This window comes from Pteropus vampyrus, unplaced genomic scaffold (genome assembly GCF_000151845.1).
Source record: "Pteropus vampyrus isolate Shadow unplaced genomic scaffold, Pvam_2.0 Scaffold144, whole genome shotgun sequence".
NCBI lineage: Eukaryota > Metazoa > Chordata > Mammalia > Chiroptera > Pteropodidae > Pteropus > Pteropus vampyrus.
Genome location: NW_011888925.1, coordinates 254,331 through 274,932, shown reverse-complemented (window position 1 = coordinate 274,932; position 20,602 = coordinate 254,331). Strand labels below are relative to the sequence as shown.

Below are 20,602 nucleotides of genomic sequence, written 5' to 3'. Positions count from 1 at the left end.
CCCTGCACCCTCCAGGGCTCGGGCCAACACCCTGGGCCACCTGCGCCAACAGTGGGGTTTGGTACCTCCTGCAGCGGTGGAATCACGGGCCTCCAGGGGCTCAGTGGGGGCTGCCCGGCTCCGCTTCCGCCCAGTCACAGAGACCTTGGGAGTGTTAGGCCAGGCTGATGCGGTGGTTTCAGCATCTAGGGACAGGATGATTCTCTTATACACGGGTCCGTTGGCCAGAGATCAAGTGGGACCCGGATTCCCCACCTGGTGGCCTGGCTCCATCTCAAAAAGCAAGTACTGAGTATCTACTATATACAAGGGGAGGTGGGGGTGGCGTCCCTGGGGAAGACCCTGATACCAACTCCTCCACAGTCACGTGAGGGCTGGAAAAGGCTCGAGAAGTCAGAAAAAGCCTTTCCACGGGAGCCCAACTGTCATGGTCAGCCCTGATAGGGTTTCTCCAAATCCCCCTGGCTCTTTCTAGTTATAAGGAGCCCCGGCTCGGATGCCCCAGGTCCCCGGTCTCACCTATGAGTTTCAGGAGGGGCTCATCCACCAGCAGCAGGGTGAGAGAAAGGCCAGGCATCTCCAGGGCTGACATGAAGGTGCCCACGAGGGAACGGGCAATCTTTACCCCGCGGCCCTCTGCAATTCCAAAACATGGACATCTATAAGGGAAAGTGGGAAGGGTAATGCTTCCCACTCCCAAGCCTGGAGCATCAGAGGAATAAATGGAATAAGAGAAAAACAAGGACTTGGGAAGCTGGGGCCCTGAGGTCAGTAGGGAGATGGCCAGATCTGCTCAGGGCGTTTCTTCATAAAGCCCTAAATTACCATGTCCCCTGGAGATGTCCCTTCTGTAGAGGCAGATGGGTAATTACAGGTCTCATTTACTGAGCTCTTACAGGTGCCAGACACTGTGATAAGTGCGTTTGGTATGTTTAATCTTATTTAATCCACGACAACCTGGAGGCAGGTACTAATGTTTTTATTCCCTTGTGTATTCTATACACAAGGACCAGGCTCAAGGCTTGCAGCAATTAGGTGGCAGAGTGAAGACCTGACTCAGGGCTTTATCCAACTGCACAGTCCATGCTCTGGACCATCACAAGACCCCACCTCAGCTGCTTTTCTTATGCCCAGCTTCAAAGGGCTGGAGGGAAGAAGCTCTGAGGGTTGGGAGGTCCCCTTCCAATGCAAGGCTCACCCAGAGAGCGAACAGCAGCGTCGGCGATGATGCCCAGTTCCAAGAATGACAGGCCGCCCAGGTTGTTGACCATCAGCACCACGGAGGAGCCTATAGGCAGGCATGACACCCTGGTGAGGCTCTCTGGGCCCCCCTACCTAGCGGGGGAAGGAGGGTGGAGAGACAGAAGGCATGATAGCCCCTTACCAGCCTTCACAGGCACATGGGACACATTGGAAGAGTTGGTCATGTGGTCGAGCATGAGTGTCACAATCTTGTCGGCGGTTGCAATCTGCCAGAGGGAGCCAGAAGTAAACTGTGTCTGAGGCCTTGGCCATCATCCACCTTCCCATCCACTCACCCATCCATCTATCTATCCATCCATCCATCCATCCATCCATCCATCCATCCATCCATCCAGCATCCATCCACCCACTCTGGGCCAGGGAGTCCACCTACCTTTATCCGGTGGACACCAGCTTCCCCGTGGATCCCTGTGGACAGACATGGTCACTGCTGACCTGCTCAGGCCTGGAGACTTGCTCATCATGTTTTTATCAGGGGTTTGCTAAGTGCTCAGCATTAGGCTAGGTGCTGTGTACACTGGGTGTGGGGTTGGACATGGGCAGAATAATGAAAAATACACAGTCTCTGCTCTCCAGGAGCTATGGCTTGGTGGTGGAGAGAGCCAGGAACTTACTTAACTTTTAACTAGGTAAGAAGCTTTAACTAGAGGCAGTCACCACGAGGCCACATGAGGTCGCTGCCCATCGCTTTGGAAATGGGAGGGAGAGGGAAGGGTTTGTAGCCAGGATGGAACTCTGAATGGACCTTGGAAGAAGGGCTGCATTTTGGCAGAAGACCCAAAATGGTGTTAGCACAGGCAGGGAGGTGGACAGTGCATGGAATACCCACGTGGTTGGAGCCCTAGGTGTGGATGGCAAAGCAGGTAGAAATCAGGCAGGTTGGGCCAGAAGAGCCTCAAATAACCATTTCAAAATACCAAGACCACCCATGTGATGGCTCCAGGTAAGCTGAGAGGACCAGGTAGATGGCTCCCAGAGCATAAGATGTGGGTAGAGCCCAGCGAGCTGGCATGGCTGGGACAGGGTGGCCACAAGCTTACCCAGGCCGAGCTCTACCTCATCAGCTGCAAGTTCAAAGGTGGGTCTGGAACCAGGGACACTGCAGGAGGACAAGCTCACTCCCAGGGTTCCTAGGAGAAACGAGGCATGAACGAGATGACTGCTCTGCTCCTGGCATTGGCCAGGGCAGCAGGCGTTAGCCAGGGCAGCAGTAGTTGGAAGCCCTGCCCAAGGGCAGCCTCTTCACTGAGATGGGATGCCAGACTTTTCATCTCACATAAAGAGAAACCCAGCTCTGGGACCCAAGGCTACCAGTCCACAGAAACTCCCCCAGGGAGACCTTCCCTCAGCCCCTGGGGAACACCCTGGCGAGACTTCCTATGGAGCTGGTGGGAACATGCTCCTAGTCCCAAGGTAAGCCTCAGCCTCCTCTCTTCCCCTCCCCAATCCCTGGGTTGGCACTCACCCATGGCCTTGGCAACCATGTTCACTCGCTCTGTGATCTCCTCCAGCCCCACTCCTGCCTCGGCCAGGGCACCTGCCACCTGCACCCACACAGAAATAAGCCCCCATAGGGGAAGGAGTCACTGTAGCACTTGGGGGTAGAAGACAGGGTGGGGCTGACTTTCTAGCTGGGCACATCTGAGTACTGCCACATCAACCTGGCCCATCGCATTTAGGGCAGAGGAGTGTACCCTTGCATTCATGATGCACTTACCAGGAATTTTCAAGAATCCCAGTCCGTTGGAGCCAAAAGGGGCTTTACAAATAGAGAAATAGACCCAAAGAGGAGAGATGACTTGTCCAATGTCACACAGCCAGTTGGTGGCTAGTCTTCTAATTCCTGGTCTCAAGTTCTTTCTCCAGGGCATTCACACCGTGGCTCCTTTTACCCCCCTCCCCCCCCCCCCCCTACCCGGCCACCAATCCACCCACCCACTTTTTGGCAAGGATCTAGTATGTGCTGAAATGACAAAGTAAGTGACTAAGTGACAGTCCCTTCTTTGAAGGAACTCTCAGCCTCAGGGGTGGGGGGACCGGGGAAGCAGACATACACTAATCGAACATTTAATGGGAAGTGCTGAATGTGATGGTAAAGTTCGCCATAGGATGCAACACAAGTGCTGAGGAGAAGCTACTAACCAGCCTGGGCTGACTGACACGAAGACCCTAGAGGCCTTTTGGCAGGCGAGGAGAAGCTACTAACCAGCTCAGTGTAGCGACAGGGGTGTCTTCCCAGATGGGGAGACATCAGAACCGGAATTTGATGGGACAGTAGGAGTTAGCCAAGCCAGCGCAGGCTGGACGGGGAAAGGACTTTCGAGGCTGTAGATACAGCACCAGGAAAGCCCCAGAGGTGGTACAGGGGGTGGGGGTTAATGGGGCATAAGAGGATGGTAGGGATGATGGAAGGTGAACTTGGAAAGTCGGGGAGGAGGGGCTACAGTATGGTGGGGCCTGACCAAGAAGCCTGGGCTGACTGACTCAAAGACCCTAGAAGCCTTTTGGCAAGCGAGCAGCCTGGTCAGACGCACATCTTCAAAAAAACACCTCCGGGGTAGTGTGGGAACAGACTGGATGCGCAAGCAGGAAGCAGGCAGGGGAGCCCAGTGAGAAGGTGGCTACTGGCACCTGGGCACGAGCGGATGAGTGCTGAACCGAGGCTGGGACAGAAAGGGCGGGGCTCCGAGGAGGATGTGTGTTGTAGAGGCACCTGGGAATAGGGTCACCAGGACAGGGCGATGCTGGGTGTGGGGCATGGGAAGCCAAGGGCCTGGGAGAATGCCTATATGCTGGGTTTAGGTAGTAGAGGGGATGTGGGGCCTTCCTGGTTCAGGAAGCACTGGAGGAGGAGTGGCTTCCTGCGGGGTGGGATGGCTGGAAAGGTCCAGGTACCAGGTGCTTCCAGGAGACAGCAGACTGGGAGGGGCTGGCCAGCCTGTGTTCAGGTGGGGACACCTTACCTTGTGTATGAGCACTGTGCCACACAGTCCCCGCCTGCCTGCCTTCTTCAGGACGGTGAAGGCGCTGTCATCCCCAATGACCACCATCTCCACAGGGATGCCCGCAGCCCGGGCCTGCTCCCGGGCCAGGCCAAAGTTGAGGCGATCCCCAGTGTAGTTCTTCACGATGAGGAGGGTCCCCACTGCAGGAGCAGCCGGCAGGGCCCCATCAGTGCTTGCCCTCACCACCCCCCAGCCTGCCCTCCTGGCAGCAGCCCCTCCTGCATGCCAGGCTTACCTGTGCCTGCTTGGGCCACTGCCCTGATGGCCGCCAGGATGCTGCCCACGGCTGGGGAGGTGAACACAGCTCCCGCAATGACCCCTGTCAGCATCCCCTTCCCTATGAATCCTGGAGAGGGGAGGGGTGGGGAGAAGATGCTGGGTGGGGACCCGTGTCTGCTGTCCCTGGGCCTTTCCATGCTCCTGGGCTTCATGGTTTGGTGGGCCCTACTGTGTGCTTAATGCAAGAAAAGCACCCGGGTTGCTCTCTACAGATGCTCACTCAGGAGTTATCTTCTTGGAAAGGCCTTCCTTGACCCCCACAACTGAAACTGTCACCTACCCCAGCCTTGTGGCTTACTCTTCCTTTCCCTGCTCTTGTCTTCATAGACTCATTTATATAATCTGGAATGATCTCTTTCACTTATATGTCTATCTGGTTACTCTCTGTCTCCCCAGAGAACAGAAGCTCTAGGAGGGCAGGCACCTTGCCTGTCTGGTTCACTGTTGCATCTCTAGTGCCCAGAACAGTCCAGGCACACAGTGGGTACTCGTTAACGTTTGTTGAATGGGTGGATGGATTTGCCAAAGGGAGACAGCAAAGGTATAGAGGATATAAAGCCTGGTCCCTGCTCCCAGGAGCTCTCAAGGAGAGCTCACATGCGTGGAACTGAACAAGAAACAATCCAGGGTTGTCCATGTTGTATGTGAAAACGCAGGGTAGGAATCCAGAAAAAGGATGTCCCTCTAGGCTGAAAGAATCAGGAAGGCTTCGTGGAGGAGGGGATGGGTCAGCCGGGTCTGGAAGGCCAGGAGGATCCACAGAATCACTGACTCTCAGAGCTGCAAGGGTCTGGAAGATCATTTGGCCTAATCTCCTACTTTTATAAGATACAGAGACTGAGGCCCAGAGAGAGACCATGACTGGACTCAAATTATAGTCTGAGGTATAGGAGAGCGGGAACTAGGATCTGGTTCCTAACTCTGGGCCGGGCTCTGTCCCGTGCCTCCTAGTAGCAGTGACAATCTCTCTGGAGGCCCCGTCCACTCTGCCCAGCACCCACTCTGTACCTCTGGCCCAGGGTACTCACCGGCGTGGGCAGGCTCATGGCCGGAGCCACCACCCGACAGCAATGCCACTCGGCCCTTGAGGCTGTCCAGGTCAGAACGGAGGGCCACACGGTGGCCCTGCAGGAGCTGCAGGTTGGGGTTGCAGGCCACCAGGCCAGCAAGGGCATCATCAGCGCAGCCTGCCACCGAGTTTATCAGCTTCTTGGACGTCTGTGGGAGAGGAGAGAGGCGGAGGTCCTGGGAGTCATCTGGCCCCCACCCTGCCACATTGCTATGGCCAAGACCCCTCTTCCACACCCACTCAGGAACTCCAGGCAGACAGCAGCTGGAGCAAGAACTCCAGGACACGCAGAATTGGGTGTTGTTTTATCAGATGGATGTTTCTGTAAGTTCTTAATTTGTACCTTTCTATCCTTTGCCTACTCTATTAAGTGTTTTGAACTATGGCTTAAATTTATCCTGAAGAATGGTTTCCAAACAAAAAAAAAAAAATGGGGGAACTGGAATCCTGAGTACAAAAAAAATTTAATGAAATTAGGGCCCAATGCCTTTTTTCTGTCAAAGGAGAAGCCCGGCTGAGGCTCCTGTGCCAGGGCAAGAAGGCAGGACAGGCTGTTCCCACTGGGCCTTGGATGGGGGAAAACAACACTTCCCACGCCTCTTGGCGTGCCAGGCCTCGTTCTAGGCACTGTGTGTAAAGGGATAAGAGAACACTGGTCCTGCTTCCAATGGAAACACAGAATTTCCACATGCTGAGGGGAGTGCCTCACAGGGGAAGTATGTACACGGGGAGGGCACCCGGTAGGGCCCTTGGCCCCTTTGGCAGATCTTAGGAGTCTGCAAAGGGGGAGTAGGACTTAGGGAGGTAAAAGGGAGTGAGGGGCACTCAGGGACGGAAAAGGGAGCATGTTCCAGGCAGAAGGAGAGCATACGCCAAGGTCTGGAGGTGTGAAATAGTATGGTGGCCTAGCCAGGAAGCAAGTTAGAATGACCTGAGATACCAGTGACCATCAGGGAGAGGCGGCAGGAGCTCACCAGCAGATGGAGGACCCTGGCCACCCAGAGCGTCAGGTGGGAAGGGCATGGAAAGGCTGGCCTGAGTGCTGAGCTGCCACAGTTGGCACAAGAGGGAGGCATGGGGGCTAGAGCTGTTAAGGGTTTGGGTTCTGCGGGCGTGGGCACCAGGGCTCAAATCCCACATCTGCCTCTATCGGGTGTGAAGACACTCACTGTTCTGAGCCACAAGTCTTCCTCTGCAAAATGGGGATTATACAGTATATGCCTGTTATACAGTAAAAACTGAATAAAAGGAAGCATCTTCCTTTTTCAAACAGGCTCTAAAAAGCTGGAGCTAGCTGAAGGTTTGCAAATTGGGTGCAGCTCCTGCTTTTGTCCCAAAGAATGAAACTGAGGCCCCAAAGGGACCCAGAGGGCCAGGCTCACAGTGCCACCTGCTGGCCCGGGGGGCAGCCTGCAGCTGATTCGGGTCTTAGCAAGGTGCACTTCCTTCCCTGACACTCCCTTCCTCAAGCCTGTGGACGGCAGGTTCCATTGTGAAAACTTTGGCCTTTCCTGGGTCCTGCTCTAGGACGAGGAGAGCAGCACAAGTCAGTAGGGAAAGAGCAGAATAATAAGATTGGCTCCAACCCTGAGCAGTGACTAAGAGCCAGACCGCTTCTAAAGGCTTTTGAGCATGTCTCAGTTAATCTTCCCACCAACCCTATTAGCTTGGTGAGGAAACTGAGGCACAGTTAAATGACTTTCCCCGAGGTCACACAGCCAGCTAGTGTCCAGGTGTGCCTGGCTCCAAAGCTGGCTCCATTTTGGCCTTATCATGCTGCTTCTCCCAGGGGCTGAAGGGAGGCTGAATGGCAGGTCTTACCCTAGGAAGCGAACAGGCTTGTAGCTCTCAGAACCCACCAGGGACTGGAATATACAATGGAGCTGTAAGTTGGTCTCAACAACAAGCCCAGCCTCCAGTGCCACCACCCTCCAAGAAGGTGCTCCCTCACCATCCCTGACAGCCCGTCCTGCCTGGAATTCACAACCATTCCTGTACCAGAGCCAGAGGAGGGCTTGGGACCAGTGCCACCCCTGGTTCCCGTAGTCTGATGGGGTAGAAAAGGAAAGAAAGTTGATTAGGCACTGTGCAAGGCCCAGGACTCATCTGATAAACGCCTCACGGCCACCTGGAGGCAGGCCTTCATCGGCCTCATATTGCGGATGAGGAGAAAGAAGCTCAGATAGATCGAGTCTTCTGTAAAAGGTCACAAGCTGGCAGGCTGAAATTTGAACCTAGTTCTGTCCAAGGCCTGTTTCGGTTTGCATCAGTTCTAGAGTGGGCATGGAGCAATGCTCAGCAATGCTGAGCTTCCCAGAGTATAGATCCCATCTCTGGAACCAGCTGGCCTACATATGCACCTGCCTTGGGAACAGACACAAGGTCCTTCTCCATGGCCCCTTCTGTGACTGATACAGTGCGTATTACAGAGTAGGTAACTGTTAATGTTCTAATCTAAAGTCATGACCCAGACTGGGCGCAGATGGGCCCTGGAGAGACTCAGAGGCTACAGCCCCAGGCCTGGGTGGGAAATAGAGGGAAGCAGGGATCAGGCCCAGAGAGGGATCCTCTCTCTTAACCTTTCTGAACCGCAAAAGACAGCAGTATCTCTTGGTCAGAGTGTAAGGAATCCTGTGTGCCCAGGGCTCCCCCTCCCCCTCACTGCACCAAGCCCAGGGGCCTTCCACTTCCCGGGGATCTCGTGGGACTCACCATAGTGGGGAGACTCTGAAGCAGGCTGAGCTCACACCTTTGCACTGAGCTGCTAGATGAATGATCCTGTGGGTGCTCCCTGGGTCTCAGTGCAGTGTAGACAGCAGGAGTGCCTGCAGGATGGGGAGAGAAAATGAGCTGCTGAAGGCACTTGTACCCTACTGGCACAATCACGCTTCCAGAGCCCTAATAATTAGCAAGCTGCTCCAGACTTTGATCAAAGTCTAAACTCCAAACGTGGGCTGGGGATGAAGAGAGTGGGGCTGATCAAGGTTCACGCCTGTACTTGGCTGCCAGAGACAGATCTATCCACGTTGGGCACAGCACTGCCTTTATGCCCTGGAGCGGCACCTACCTCATCACTAAGGGGCAAAATGACCCACAGAATAATTTCGTCTCTCACATGGGCCTTGTATACAGTGAATAAGTTTACAAAGATCTTCACACACTTGCTCTTGTTGATGTTGGTACCAAACCAGGAGGGAGGCAACTGAGCCTTTGACCAAATTTTGCTTCTGGCAAACTGACTCAGAGAGCTCTAGTGACTTGTCCAAGGTCATACTATTAAGAGCCAGGACTTAAACCCATATCTAGTCTTTCTACAGACTGTTCTACTGATAATTCACTGTCTCTAAACTCAGGCAGGCCCTGGTGTGGGAAACCACACATGTAAACGCTCAGTAGGCTAACCCTCAGTTCAACTTGGTTCAGAGGTATCTTGGGGTCATCCAGGGTCTTGGGCTCACTGTATGTTTCTGCAATGGGAAAAATCCACACCAGCTCTGCATCTGGCTCTGCCTCTGACTTTGGCTCTGCCTCTGACTTATTGTGGAAGAAGGCGGATCCTTAGGTAAACCAATTCCCCTCAACCTCAACTTCCTTATCTGTCAAATGGGCTGCATCCTCTGTGGTATTCCACAAGTGCTCCAAGCCACACGGGTCTCTTACTCCTTGCAGAGTCTGATGTTGTCCGCCTAGAAGTTGCAGAGTTAAGGTTCTCACTGGGGGAAATTCTGGTTGTGTTTGAGGTCAGAATTTGTACAGCAGCAGGGGTACTAATAATGCTGGGCAAGTGGCCTAGGGGGTCCTTCAAAGTCTGTATAATTAAACACAGTTCACTATTAAGAGAGAGGTGAGCTTGAGCCTCCTGGTGTTCTCCCCACCCCCCACCCCAGGTGCGGTGGGGTGACAGATCATTCCAGGGTCAGGTGAGGGTACTAGCTAGGTTTGGAAGAACTAGAAGGACTAAAGGGAGGAAGGTACGGAACTTGGTTCTAGACTGGTCCGAGCGCAAATTGCTGTCACCTTCCTCCCCTCTCTAGGCCTTTGCAGTTCCTCAGGTTCCAAAAGAATGAAAAGCCCCAAAGGCTCTGAAGCGATGGAAATGGGAGATAACGGGGCCTAGGACAGGGCGAGGAGCGCGGACTGGGGACGAAGTCGGCGGGTCAGCTCCCAGGGCAGGGGGGGCGTCGGCGCAATTTTCCCACCCGCTCACGCCCGCATCCGCCACCTCTGCCGCCAACACCGCTTCTTAAAGACCCACAACAGGGGCCCTCATCCGGGTACTCCGGACTCTGGCGGTAAGGGAAAGGGCGGGGCCTCCGGGGCGGGGCCTCTTTTGGTTGGCCGCCTCGGGCGCCCTGAGTCCTCCAAGAGGCCAGGTGAGGCCGTCCCGTGATGCCCTGCGCCCTGGCCGCTCTGGGCTGCAACGTGTCTGCGGGGCGGAGGCAGCGGCAGTGGAGTTCGCCGCGCGGGTAGGGGACCCTGTCTCTTCGCTGGTGTCCATCTCTCTGTCGTTGCGCTCGAGTCCCGACGGGCCAGCTCAGGCCTCGACATGTCGTACAACTACGTGGTAACGGCACAGAAGCCCACCGCCGTGAACGGCTGTGTGACCGGTGAGGCTGCTGAGGGCTGGAGACCCCGGCGAGGGAGGGAGCTGGGGGGGAACCGAGGCCTAGGGAGGCCCGCGGCTCCTGGGGCGGCCGGCGGGGAATGGAAGCTGCCGGCGGCCGAGGAACCCCTAGTCCACTTCAGAGGACCTGTCTCCACACGCGCCTTTTGGAGGGAGAGGGAAGCTGCGTTCGAGGGTCCCCTTTCGTCCCGGGAGGTCACTTGACCTCGAGGACAGGGACGGGCCCAGTGGGACGGAGAGCGAAGTGCGAGTTGTTTGTGCGGTGTTGTTGGGGCCCCGAGACTGGCCTCGTGTGGTCAGCGGACGGGGCGGTGGTGATAGCGACTTATGGGTTAGAATTTTCTTGTGGGAGAGCTGGGGGGTCGGGGCGGGGTGCAGGAGGTGGAGGGATGTGAGGCATGTCCGCGCTCACCCAAGGCGGGAGTTCTCCTTGCCTTGGGGCTGTTGTTTACTGGAGGGAGCTGCTGGAAAAGAGGGTTTGGATGGCCCAACCCAGTGCTGGGTTTGCCTTGTTGACTAGGCAAGAATTGTTAAGGACACGGATGTCCAGAATCTGGGAGTAATCGTCTTGAACCAGGTTTTCGGCAAAGTATGAAGACCTCAAACTTGTGTGTGTGCGCAAATACCAATTATGATTCCGAAACAAAACTGTTGTTTGAAGAGTTGGAAGTGTGGAAGAGTGTGGAGGAGGGTACTGGCAGATTGCTGGGAAGAGGTGTGGACAAAACAATGTTTTCACATAAAGCTTTGAGAGTTTTCTTCATTTGACCTGGTGTTTTTGGTAAGGAGTTTGTGAAAATTTAAATGAGGACTGAATAGAGCTGCACACTTTTCCCAGTATCCCTTGATGAGAGAATAAGTCTGCCAGTGCAATATGAAAAGTAAAATTTGAGGGTACAGAGGCATCTGAAGTGTTTTCACAGTCATTGTCCGTGGAAGGACTTTTGCTGCTCTTAGGCCCAGCCTAGTTTTCTTAGTCTGATTTGAGAAGTAGCTTTCGTGAATTTATGAAGTGAGGCTGTGAGGTGCTGAATTTGGTGAGAAAGGTGTGAATGGAGGGAGCTGGAGAAATAATATGAATTAAATGAGAATTCTGGAGGTATTAGGTAGAAGTGATAGCATTATTTAGATACCGCTCTGGCTTTAAAAGTTAGAGAATCTGTTCTTTCAGGACATTTTACTTCAGCTGAAGACTTGAACCTGCTGATTGCCAAAAACACAAGATTAGAGATCTATGTGGTCACTGCCGAGGGGCTTCGGCCCGTTAAAGAGGTGGGCATGTATGGGAAGATTGCTGTCATGGAGCTTTTCAGGCCCAAGGTAAGTGCTCTGGGTTGGGCCCAGTGACAAAAATGGTTTTACATTGTTTTATATTGTTGCTTGGGGTGGGTGGAATAAAGCTTAAGAGAGAAACTCCTCTTTTTGAATGGCAGACTTTAATTTATGTTCTTCTTGAACAAGCTTCCTAGGAGTGGGAGAGATTGACTAGGGAAAAAGTTTGAAATGTGGATCACCATACCGTGGGTCACTATGGTGCTTCATTCAGAGTGTCCGCTCTAGAGTAGGGCAGTCTTGCCGTCATTCTTTATTAAATCAAACTTTGGATGTCACCGAACCTTTCAGAGTCTTATTTCCCTATCTGCAAAATGGGGATACCAATATCCAATCCCCTGAGTCATTGCGAAGATCAAATGATTTAAGAACACAGGGCCTAACATAAGCATTCACTGTTACTTTAACAGTTACTCTCATATTACCGTCGTCATTATTATAATATAAATGTTTTCATTCAGTTAGCCACCACATTGCTTCATTATATCTTAACTGAATCTGACAAGAAAGCAATGGGTTCAAAATTTTAATTATAATCTTTTGAACAAAATACTCACGTTTTGGGGTTCTGTGTTAATAGTAAGTAAAACTTTGTTGATCCGTTTTAGCGTCCACTGTTATTTACATTTTTTCCCTCTTTCTCCAAATACTTGGAGAGGAGTAGAGGAGTCATTTACATTCATCTTTCAGAATTTGAATGAAATGATTGAGGTTAGTTTGATTTGGAAATAAGTGAAGAAATATATGTAGAGCGGAGAGGTGGAGAATCATGAACGTGAGGAGAGGACTAGATGTTTATCAGCTTTAGTTCTGGCCTTTTGTACACACCCTTAGTGTGTGTGTGCACTTACGTGTGACGTACTCACGATGGGTTTTCTCTTCAGAGAGAAAAGAAAGTTCTTAAAGAACTTAGCATGCTTAAAGAATGATGATTAAAGGCTGGCCAGGTATTCCTGTTTTGAACAGATCCTCTTTTGATAGCATAATGTTGGTTTCCAGGGGGAGAGCAAGGACCTACTGTTTATCCTGACAGCTAAGTACAATGCGTGCATCCTGGAGTATAAGCAGAGTGGCGAGAGCATTGACATCATAACGCGAGCCCATGGCAATGTCCAGGTGAGGTGTCTGCTCCAGGCTGATGACGGTTTTCTAGGGCCATCATGATTTGTTGAAGAAAATTGAAGTGCTGGGGGCAGCTCTCTTCAAATGACCAGAGAAACAAGGAAAACACTAAGGGTTTGAGCTTTTATGAGGAAGGGACTTCTGTAGTTTACTCAGAGTCCAAGGGACAGGGTAAATAATTCACGGAGGTTCAGTATTTTGCAAAGAGGAATACACTGACATTTAGGCTCCCTGGCATCAGTAGATGCCACTAGTTTTACTACTACTCCTAAAACCATCCTGGGAAAGAGATGCTGGTGTCCTCTGTTACTCTGGGTGTTGAGGTTCTTTCCTAACCCCAGTTTTACTTCTCAGGACCGGATTGGCCGCCCCTCAGAGACTGGCATTATTGGCATCATTGACCCTGAGTGCCGGATGATTGGCCTGCGGCTCTATGATGGCCTTTTCAAAGTTATTCCACTAGACCGGGACAATAAAGAGCTCAAGGCCTTTAACATTCGCCTGGAGGAGCTGCATGTCATCGACGTCAAGTTCCTATATGGCTGCCAAGCACCTACCATCTGTTTTGTCTATCAGGTACTGGAGCGGGAGGAGAGAGGGAGAAGCTGCGTGAGTTGGTGTAGTAGGAGTTCATTTTCGCAAAATTGAAATGCCTAGATTTTGTAGTAGAGTAGGCAGAAGTGTTTAATGTATTTGTCCTGAAATGTTTTGAATGATAGAATCAATATGGGTCAGGTTTTGGTTGTATCTTGAATGCAGAGGTGCTTTCTGTGGTGGCAAGAAGCTCTGGGGCTTGTAGCAGGTTTTAATCCTGAGATTACACTCTGGTTGTGGGCCTTGGAGATTTCGTAGGGTGACCCAGTTATACTTCATCTCAGTCTCTTAGTGGCATGCTAGGGGATTATTAAAACTTAGCTGTAGAGAAATGATCTAGAAATTGCCTTTATAAGCAAAGAGAAAAATGTCTTGGTGAGGCTTTATATATGTCTTCTAAGAAGAGGTTGGCATTTTATTCAGCACTCACTTTCTGGTGACTTGCTGGCTCTTGACTTCTATTTTAGTCTGTGCCTAAAACTTTAGCAGAGCTGATCGTGGGCAGCTGTTCCTTGGGCCAGATCCGTTAAGGAAGGGGGGCAGGGTGGCAGAGCACTAGACTGACCGACATGCCTGTATCTTGGTAAAATCTCAGCCTTTTAACAAAGGGCCATATAGCATGAGGTCATTTCATTAGCATGTGGTTGAATAAATGACGGAAGGAAACATAGTCTAAGTCCATGTATTATGTGTGGACATGAGCACACTTTGACAGGATCTCTGTTAAGTATTGGAAATATTATTGTATATTTGTAGATTCCTAGTGTCACCATATGTATTATAGTTCTGAGGCTGGTTGGAGTTCAGTTGAATAAGGTTAGAACTATTTTGGAGATTTGTTTTATTTTGCAGTGTATTAACTATCAGAGCTGAAATAATTTAGAATTTCTCTTTATTCTTCAGTTTTGTAAATATCAGGTTAGTAAAACTCTGATGTTGGTTATTCTGTCTGTTCCCAGCCTCAGGGCTGCCAGTGCGAAGGAGCTTTTGTTTCTGTATGTGTGTCTCAAGGGGCCTAAATCTAAACCCCAGTTTGAACTTCTCGTGAAGTTGAGTCTTACCCCAGTCGTTGATGGGAAAAAAATCTCTTCATCAACTAAAAATTACTTTATTTCCTGTGTTTTTTTTTCTTTGCCAAAAACTCAATTTGACATACTTACCATGTGAAAGGTAGTTATGCTAAGTGTTTCATGAACTGTAATAGCGACTGAGGGGTGGTCCCAGCCCTGAAACACATGTCGAATTCCTTTCATAACTTCCTAGACGCCTGTCTGGCGTTTGTTGAGGCCCTCCTCCACTGGCCGAATGTAGCCTTTCCCCAGCCCTGCTCTTTTATCTCATAAAGGTGACTGACAGCTCCAGGGCGAAGTGAGTCATGATTCAGAAAAAGGAGGGGGAGATGATGTTGACAGTGGCAGGACTGGAGGTTTTATCTAACTTTAGAGGAGCAATAAAATGTGTGTTCTCCTAACCATCACTCCTTTAGATGTATTTAGCACTCACTGTGTTTGTTTTTTCTCTTTAGCTATTTTGTAAGTTCTTGAACATATATATATATATACTTCTTACACATGTATACGTGCGTACTCACACAAAAGTTCATATTTACATTGTATCTTATAGTCACACAAAAGTTCATATTTACATTGTATCTTATAGTGGTCAGTACAGTGACAAATTCATTTTTCTAATATTTAAAGCTTTCCTGGTTGGTTAAAGTGTTGGAAACAGTAGTTCTCAATGTCACTCTATCCCAACAGTCACAGGCTCAGCTGGTGGCTGTCAGCATGCTGATGGATAAGGATGGATGTGAAGGCTGACAGGGGACAGTATTATCACATGCTGGGTAGTGGTGGTGTCCCTTTCAGGCCCCCTCTCCAGCCCAAGGTTCACCTTCCCTAAGGACTAATCCATTTTCCCCACCTAGGACCCTCAAGGGCGGCACGTAAAAACCTACGAGGTGTCTCTCCGGGAGAAGGAGTTCAATAAGGGCCCCTGGAAACAGGAAAATGTAGAGGCCGAAGCTTCCATGGTGATCGCAGGTTGGTTGGGGGTCTGAGGAAGTTTGCCTCTGCCCCAGGTCTGGGCGGGTTCCCTGTTTTTGTTCCTTCCTCACCTCTGCCCCTTCATCTCAGTGCTCAAGCGCTATTATGCCTGTTTGTTGTTCCGCACTCCCTTATGTGTCCTCCCTTTAAATGTGCTTTCCTTTGTTTTTTCCATTCTGTCTTTGGGATTTTCTTGTTTTTTACCCACCCCCAAAATATAGCTTTCCTTTATTTAGGATGGAGAGATTAACTATAAAACACTGAGGTTGATTTGCAGAGTGGCATATGGAAATTAGTCTCATTATTTTATTGTTGGGCATAATATTTAAAAAACTGAAAGGGACCAATAAAGCTTATCCAGTCTGACTCCTTTATTTCATAGATGAGGAAACAGGGCCCGAGGGACTTGCTCATGCTCCTTGACAAAGCCTGGGCTACATTCCAGGCCTCTTTGTACCTTATCTATACTCTTGCCCCAGTGCTGTGTTGTGTGTCTCACCTAGTAGAGAAATTTTAAAACTCTTAAGTGCAAATTGTCTCTTCTAAATGATGGCCCTGATAGTGGGGCAAATTAAGCTAAGGAACAATTAAGCTGAGTAAAAGCTTTTAAGTAGGAAGGATTTGAAGCTTAGGAGAGAAAATGGGGAGGATGCACATGGAAGAACACCAAGATGACTGTACGCTAGGCGCTCAGAAACACCAAGAGCAGCAATAAAATATCACCAGGATTAGATCGTGCCAGCCTAAGGTTTCTAAGACAGGACTCTCAGCAAAAAGGCTATCATGTTCCCTGGGCTCTCGATGTCTTTTTAAAAACAGTGACCTTGTTGAAATTTGCCTGAGATAACTGGATCAGGGCCCTTGCTGTCTCAGGGTGAGGCGGGGCCAAAGTGCAGAGCATTCTAATGCTGCCCTTTCTTGTGCAGTCCCAGAGCCTTTTGGAGGGGCCATCATCATTGGGCAGGAATCAATCACCTATCACAATGGCGACAAATACCTGGCGATTGCACCTCCTATCATCAAGGTGAGCAGCTTTCTTTTACTTTTTCCTTCTGTCTTTTCTCTTGTTCTTATCCTGCTCCTCTCTTTCTCCCCATTTGTCAAATGGAGATTCACAGATTTCTGTTGTATTTCTAACTAAATGTGTAAGATATTGTGTTGCTCTTTGGGAATACAAAGAAAGATTGGTCTGGTTTTGCCTACAAAGGACTTGCCTGTTTACTAAGAGAGAGAAATAATAATCAAAATAGGTTGACCCTTTGGTGCAGCCACTATGGAAAACAGTATGGCGATTCTTCAAAAAATTAAAAATTGAGCTGCCATACAACCCAGCAGTCCCACTTCTGGGTATTTTATCTGAAGTAAACAAGAACATTAATTCAGAAAGATACATGCACTCCTGTATTCATTGCAGCATTATTTATAATAGCCAAGATAGAGAAACAACCATATTCCAAGGTCAGTTGATAGACGAATAGATAAAGAAGATGTGGGTGTAGGGTGTGTGTATACACACATATACACATTACACACACACACATATATATATAACACAATGGAATGTTACTCAGCAATAAAAAAGAATGAAGTCTTGCCATTTGTCACATTGTGGACCTAGAGAGGATTATGCTAAGTGAAATAAGTCAGAGAAAGATAAATACTGTATGATTTCATTTATATGAGGACTTTAAAAAAAATGAATAAAACAGAAACATCCATAGATACAGAGAACAAGTCGATGATTGCCAAAGGGGAGGAGTGTGGGGGAATGAGTGAAAAGGGAAAAAATACTGTGCAGATCTGTCCAAAAAGTGATTCTAGTCATGATAAAAATGGCATACATCAAAAAAAAAGGGTTACCCTTTTATCTACCGGGGCAACTTTAAAAAGGGAAAAATTGTGCAAATTCTATTGAATGTGTTCAGGGCTCAAGTCATGTAAAGTAATATAGCAATGAATTATATAGACTTTAAAAAGTTAGTCATAAAAATTTCAAACCTTAAAATTTCAAGTCATAAAAATTAAGTCTTAAGGATAAATGGCAAAATCTATGGTAGCATTATTGGTAGGGGGTAATTAGCGATAGTGAGGATAAATAACAAAATCTATGATAGCATTTATAGTCCAGTGAATACTTATAACTGGTTTCTATTCCGTTTATTTCTATTTTCCAGTAGAATAATATGAAGAAACATTTAAAGTATATTGAGTACCTCAGAAAATTCTTCGAAATAAAAATGTCTTGATTTTTAATCACCAACGTAATGTTAGCTGAGTGGATTCCTTGATTGTGAAATGGTTGGTTTTAGTAAAGAGAATGGCTTGCTCTCTGGTTGTGGAAGAAGTTTCATCTGTAATGATTGTGTCTTCCTTCTTGGCAGCAAAGCACGATTGTGTGTCACAATCGTGTGGACCCAAATGGTTCCCGCTATCTGTTGGGAGACATGGAAGGACGGCTGTTCATGCTGCTTTTGGAGAAGGAGGAACAGATGGATGGCACCGTCACCCTCAAGGACCTCCGCGTGGAGCTCCTTGGAGAGGTGGGGCTCGTACCTGCTCTGCTGTGTCCTCCTAGGGGCCTAGTGACCCGAGATGTGCGATCCCACACTGCGACCGGGAATTATGTTGCTTAGCAACACCTGGCCACTCCTGCTGTGGACGTTGGTTTTTGAATGAATTAGAGGTTGGAGAATCTCACAGGCAGCCAGGCACTACCTCAAGCATAAAAAAGAAAGGGAAATAAAAGGTACAAGCTAGAATTAAAGATTAATGCTGATAGTTCTGGGAGAAGATTCCCAAAAAAGTTAAAGAATTATGCAGTGAATTTTAGAGGTTTCTAGTTATTTTGAGAAGACCAAAGTTGTTGGGATTAAAATGATCATTTGGAGCAGGCACCTGCACAATAAATTACCAGTCTTTCTGACCGTAGGGATGTGATAAAAACTTCAGAGATTTAGGAACATTTGCTTAGCGTGACCTGGGATTTGAATTAGAGGATTGTTTTGGGAATCACGGCTGTAGTTGGTTGTTTTCTCAGCAGAGGTCTGAGAGATGGGTAGGACAGCGTCTGGATCCCACGCGGAGTCCATTCTAATTTCTTTCATGCTGTCGACTTTCCCCTAGACTTCTATTGCTGAATGCTTGACATACCTCGATAACGGCGTTGTGTTCGTTGGGTCGCGCCTTGGTGACTCCCAGCTTGTGAAGGTGAGAAGACATTTTCCTCCTTCTGTCTTTTTCACTGCTGCTTCATCAGGTTTCTCCTGTGTTTAGTGCCTCTCAGACGTTCTTCGGTTCATTTATCTCCCTACTACCCAGCTTTCTACCTGTTTGGTTTAACTTCCTGCCCTGAGTAGATCTTTATCCTAAAAGTTCATTCAGCAAGTGTGCCAGGCAGGGTGCTGGCTTTTGTGGACAATTATGAACAAGATACATCTCTTCCCTTTAAAATGTCATAGTCTAATGTACTGGATATTCTCTTAAATATGAAAATTTTGGACCTTCTCTGGAGAAAAATGCCCACCAAACATTTTACGTTAATTTCCAAACTGCTTCGTTAGAAATCCCTGGCTGGTTTGTGGGTTACCTGTAGGACAACCAGGTTCCTTAGTCCATGAGCCTCACTTAGACTCCTCCAGTGGAGCACAAGAAGGGCAGATCTGGTAGGACTGAGAGTTTCTTTTGGATGAAGACCCATTTCTTTAGGGATGAGCCTGTTAGGAGTGTTGTAGGACTACCTTTATTTTTTCATTTTAGCTCAATGTTGACAGCAATGAACAAGGCTCCTATGTAGTGGCCATGGAAACCTTTACTAATTTAGGACCCATTGTGGACATGTGCGTGGTGGACCTGGAGAGGCAGGGGCAAGGACAGGTAAGGGGGTCATCCTGGAAATGGATGGTTGGTGTGCCCACTCGAATTGTGTCGTAGGTTTGCCTGTCTAGAATGGGGAGTGTGTGCTGAAGATAACTTTGAAAAGCTTCACTCATTAATGCCAGTGATGGAAGGATAACTACCATTTATTGACCGCCTATCTTGGGTTGCCAGGCATTTTATATTCATTATCCGTAATCACACGAGCGTCCTGTTAGAGTTTCTTGGCCATTTCAGAAGTGAGGAAACTTAGGGCTGAGAAAGATTAAGGAACTTGTCAGAGGTCACATAACTACTAAGTGGCAGATTGTGTCTGACCTCAGATCCTGTGATCTTTTAGTAGTCTAGGTTGTATGGGTGGAAGCCAGCTTGCTAAGAGAAGCTGTAGGAGCTTTTTGCTGCTTGTACTAGGATATCCTGTTTTCTTGGCAAATTTGAGAGATGTTGGAGATCAACCTCTGCTAAGTCTGCATCCTCGAACCTAGCTCTATGATAAAGGTCCTTGGATTAGTTATAGATAATTTATTTTCTAGGCATCAGTATGATGGCCTAGGCTCTGGAGGGGTTTATTTAGAAACTTTTTTTTCCTTGCAGCTGGTCACATGCTCTGGGGCTTTCAAGGAAGGCTCTTTGCGGATCATCCGGAATGGAATTGGAATCCACGAGCATGCCAGCATTGACTTACCAGGCATCAAAGGTAGCCTTCTGGTGGACATAAGATGCTGGTATTACTTGAGTGACCTTGGCCTTTTGCCTTATTACATATTGCGAAGGCACTTGGGTGGGACCTAGAGGAAAGCAGATCAAATGAAGAGTAAAAGTCATGATAACAAATAAGTGATAGAAGCTTAAACATACTTAAAAGTATAAAAATTAACTTAAAAAGAATACTCTTGACTAAAATTGGAAAATGGAATAGAAGAATGAGGGAGGAAAAGATTAATGTTTGTAGGGAATTGATAGACTCTCTAAAGAAAGTGGGGACGGAGGATATCATATAAGGTATAAGTATAAAAGATAACTTCTAGAACGAAAATACAAATCTTAAATTCTAGGCAAAATATGGTGATCCAAAAGATCAAAGACTATAGTGAAAGACTTTCACAGCGTATAAACAGTCAGCATAACGTAAAATAATGTAACAGAACTGATATCAAACATCTGTATGAGTATCTATCTGACAGATATGTTTTAAGGAAAAGATAATCATATTGAATCATGAAATCATTTCAAAGTTTTATATAGGAGGCACATCTAAAATAAAGTAATTCAGAATACGAAAAAGTAAGGTGAGAATAGAAAAGAAAGAGATTTTTGAGTTAGAAAGGAAGAGATAATGTAACTACAAAACCCAAGAGAGTGAACCGAAACACTATAGACAGAATTTATTAAGGTG

At 48.5% G+C, this 20,602-nt stretch overlaps 2 protein-coding genes across 2 annotated transcripts in view; one reads left to right on the top strand and one right to left on the bottom strand.

Annotated features, from left to right (window-relative positions):
- The window catches only part of TKFC (triokinase and FMN cyclase), a 12,683-nt gene extending 2,757 nt beyond the window's left edge, over positions 1 to 9,926 (bottom strand). Inside the window, exons 1-12 of the mRNA XM_011368593.2 lie at positions 9,816 to 9,926; positions 8,329 to 8,441; positions 5,576 to 5,765; positions 4,504 to 4,614; positions 4,227 to 4,408; positions 2,729 to 2,807; positions 2,304 to 2,393; positions 1,637 to 1,671; positions 1,385 to 1,469; positions 1,199 to 1,288; positions 520 to 636; positions 9 to 185 (exon numbers count right to left, since the gene is read on the bottom strand). Of these exons, the coding sequence (XP_011366895.1) occupies positions 9 to 185; positions 520 to 636; positions 1,199 to 1,288; positions 1,385 to 1,469; positions 1,637 to 1,671; positions 2,304 to 2,393; positions 2,729 to 2,807; positions 4,227 to 4,408; positions 4,504 to 4,614; positions 5,576 to 5,765; positions 8,329 to 8,331 (1,159 nt within the window). The 5' untranslated portion in view covers positions 8,332 to 8,441; positions 9,816 to 9,926. The remainder of the gene's footprint in view (positions 1 to 8; positions 186 to 519; positions 637 to 1,198; positions 1,289 to 1,384; positions 1,470 to 1,636; positions 1,672 to 2,303; positions 2,394 to 2,728; positions 2,808 to 4,226; positions 4,409 to 4,503; positions 4,615 to 5,575; positions 5,766 to 8,328; positions 8,442 to 9,815) is intronic.
- Positions 9,927 to 10,005: 79 nt separating this feature from the next.
- The window catches only part of DDB1 (damage specific DNA binding protein 1), a 27,139-nt gene continuing 16,542 nt past the window's right edge, over positions 10,006 to 20,602 (top strand). Inside the window, exons 1-10 of the mRNA XM_011368592.2 lie at positions 10,006 to 10,223; positions 11,412 to 11,560; positions 12,572 to 12,688; positions 13,049 to 13,270; positions 15,216 to 15,330; positions 16,260 to 16,357; positions 17,715 to 17,873; positions 18,457 to 18,540; positions 19,090 to 19,206; positions 19,801 to 19,903. Of these exons, the coding sequence (XP_011366894.1) occupies positions 10,163 to 10,223; positions 11,412 to 11,560; positions 12,572 to 12,688; positions 13,049 to 13,270; positions 15,216 to 15,330; positions 16,260 to 16,357; positions 17,715 to 17,873; positions 18,457 to 18,540; positions 19,090 to 19,206; positions 19,801 to 19,903 (1,225 nt within the window). The 5' untranslated portion in view covers positions 10,006 to 10,162. The remainder of the gene's footprint in view (positions 10,224 to 11,411; positions 11,561 to 12,571; positions 12,689 to 13,048; positions 13,271 to 15,215; positions 15,331 to 16,259; positions 16,358 to 17,714; positions 17,874 to 18,456; positions 18,541 to 19,089; positions 19,207 to 19,800; positions 19,904 to 20,602) is intronic.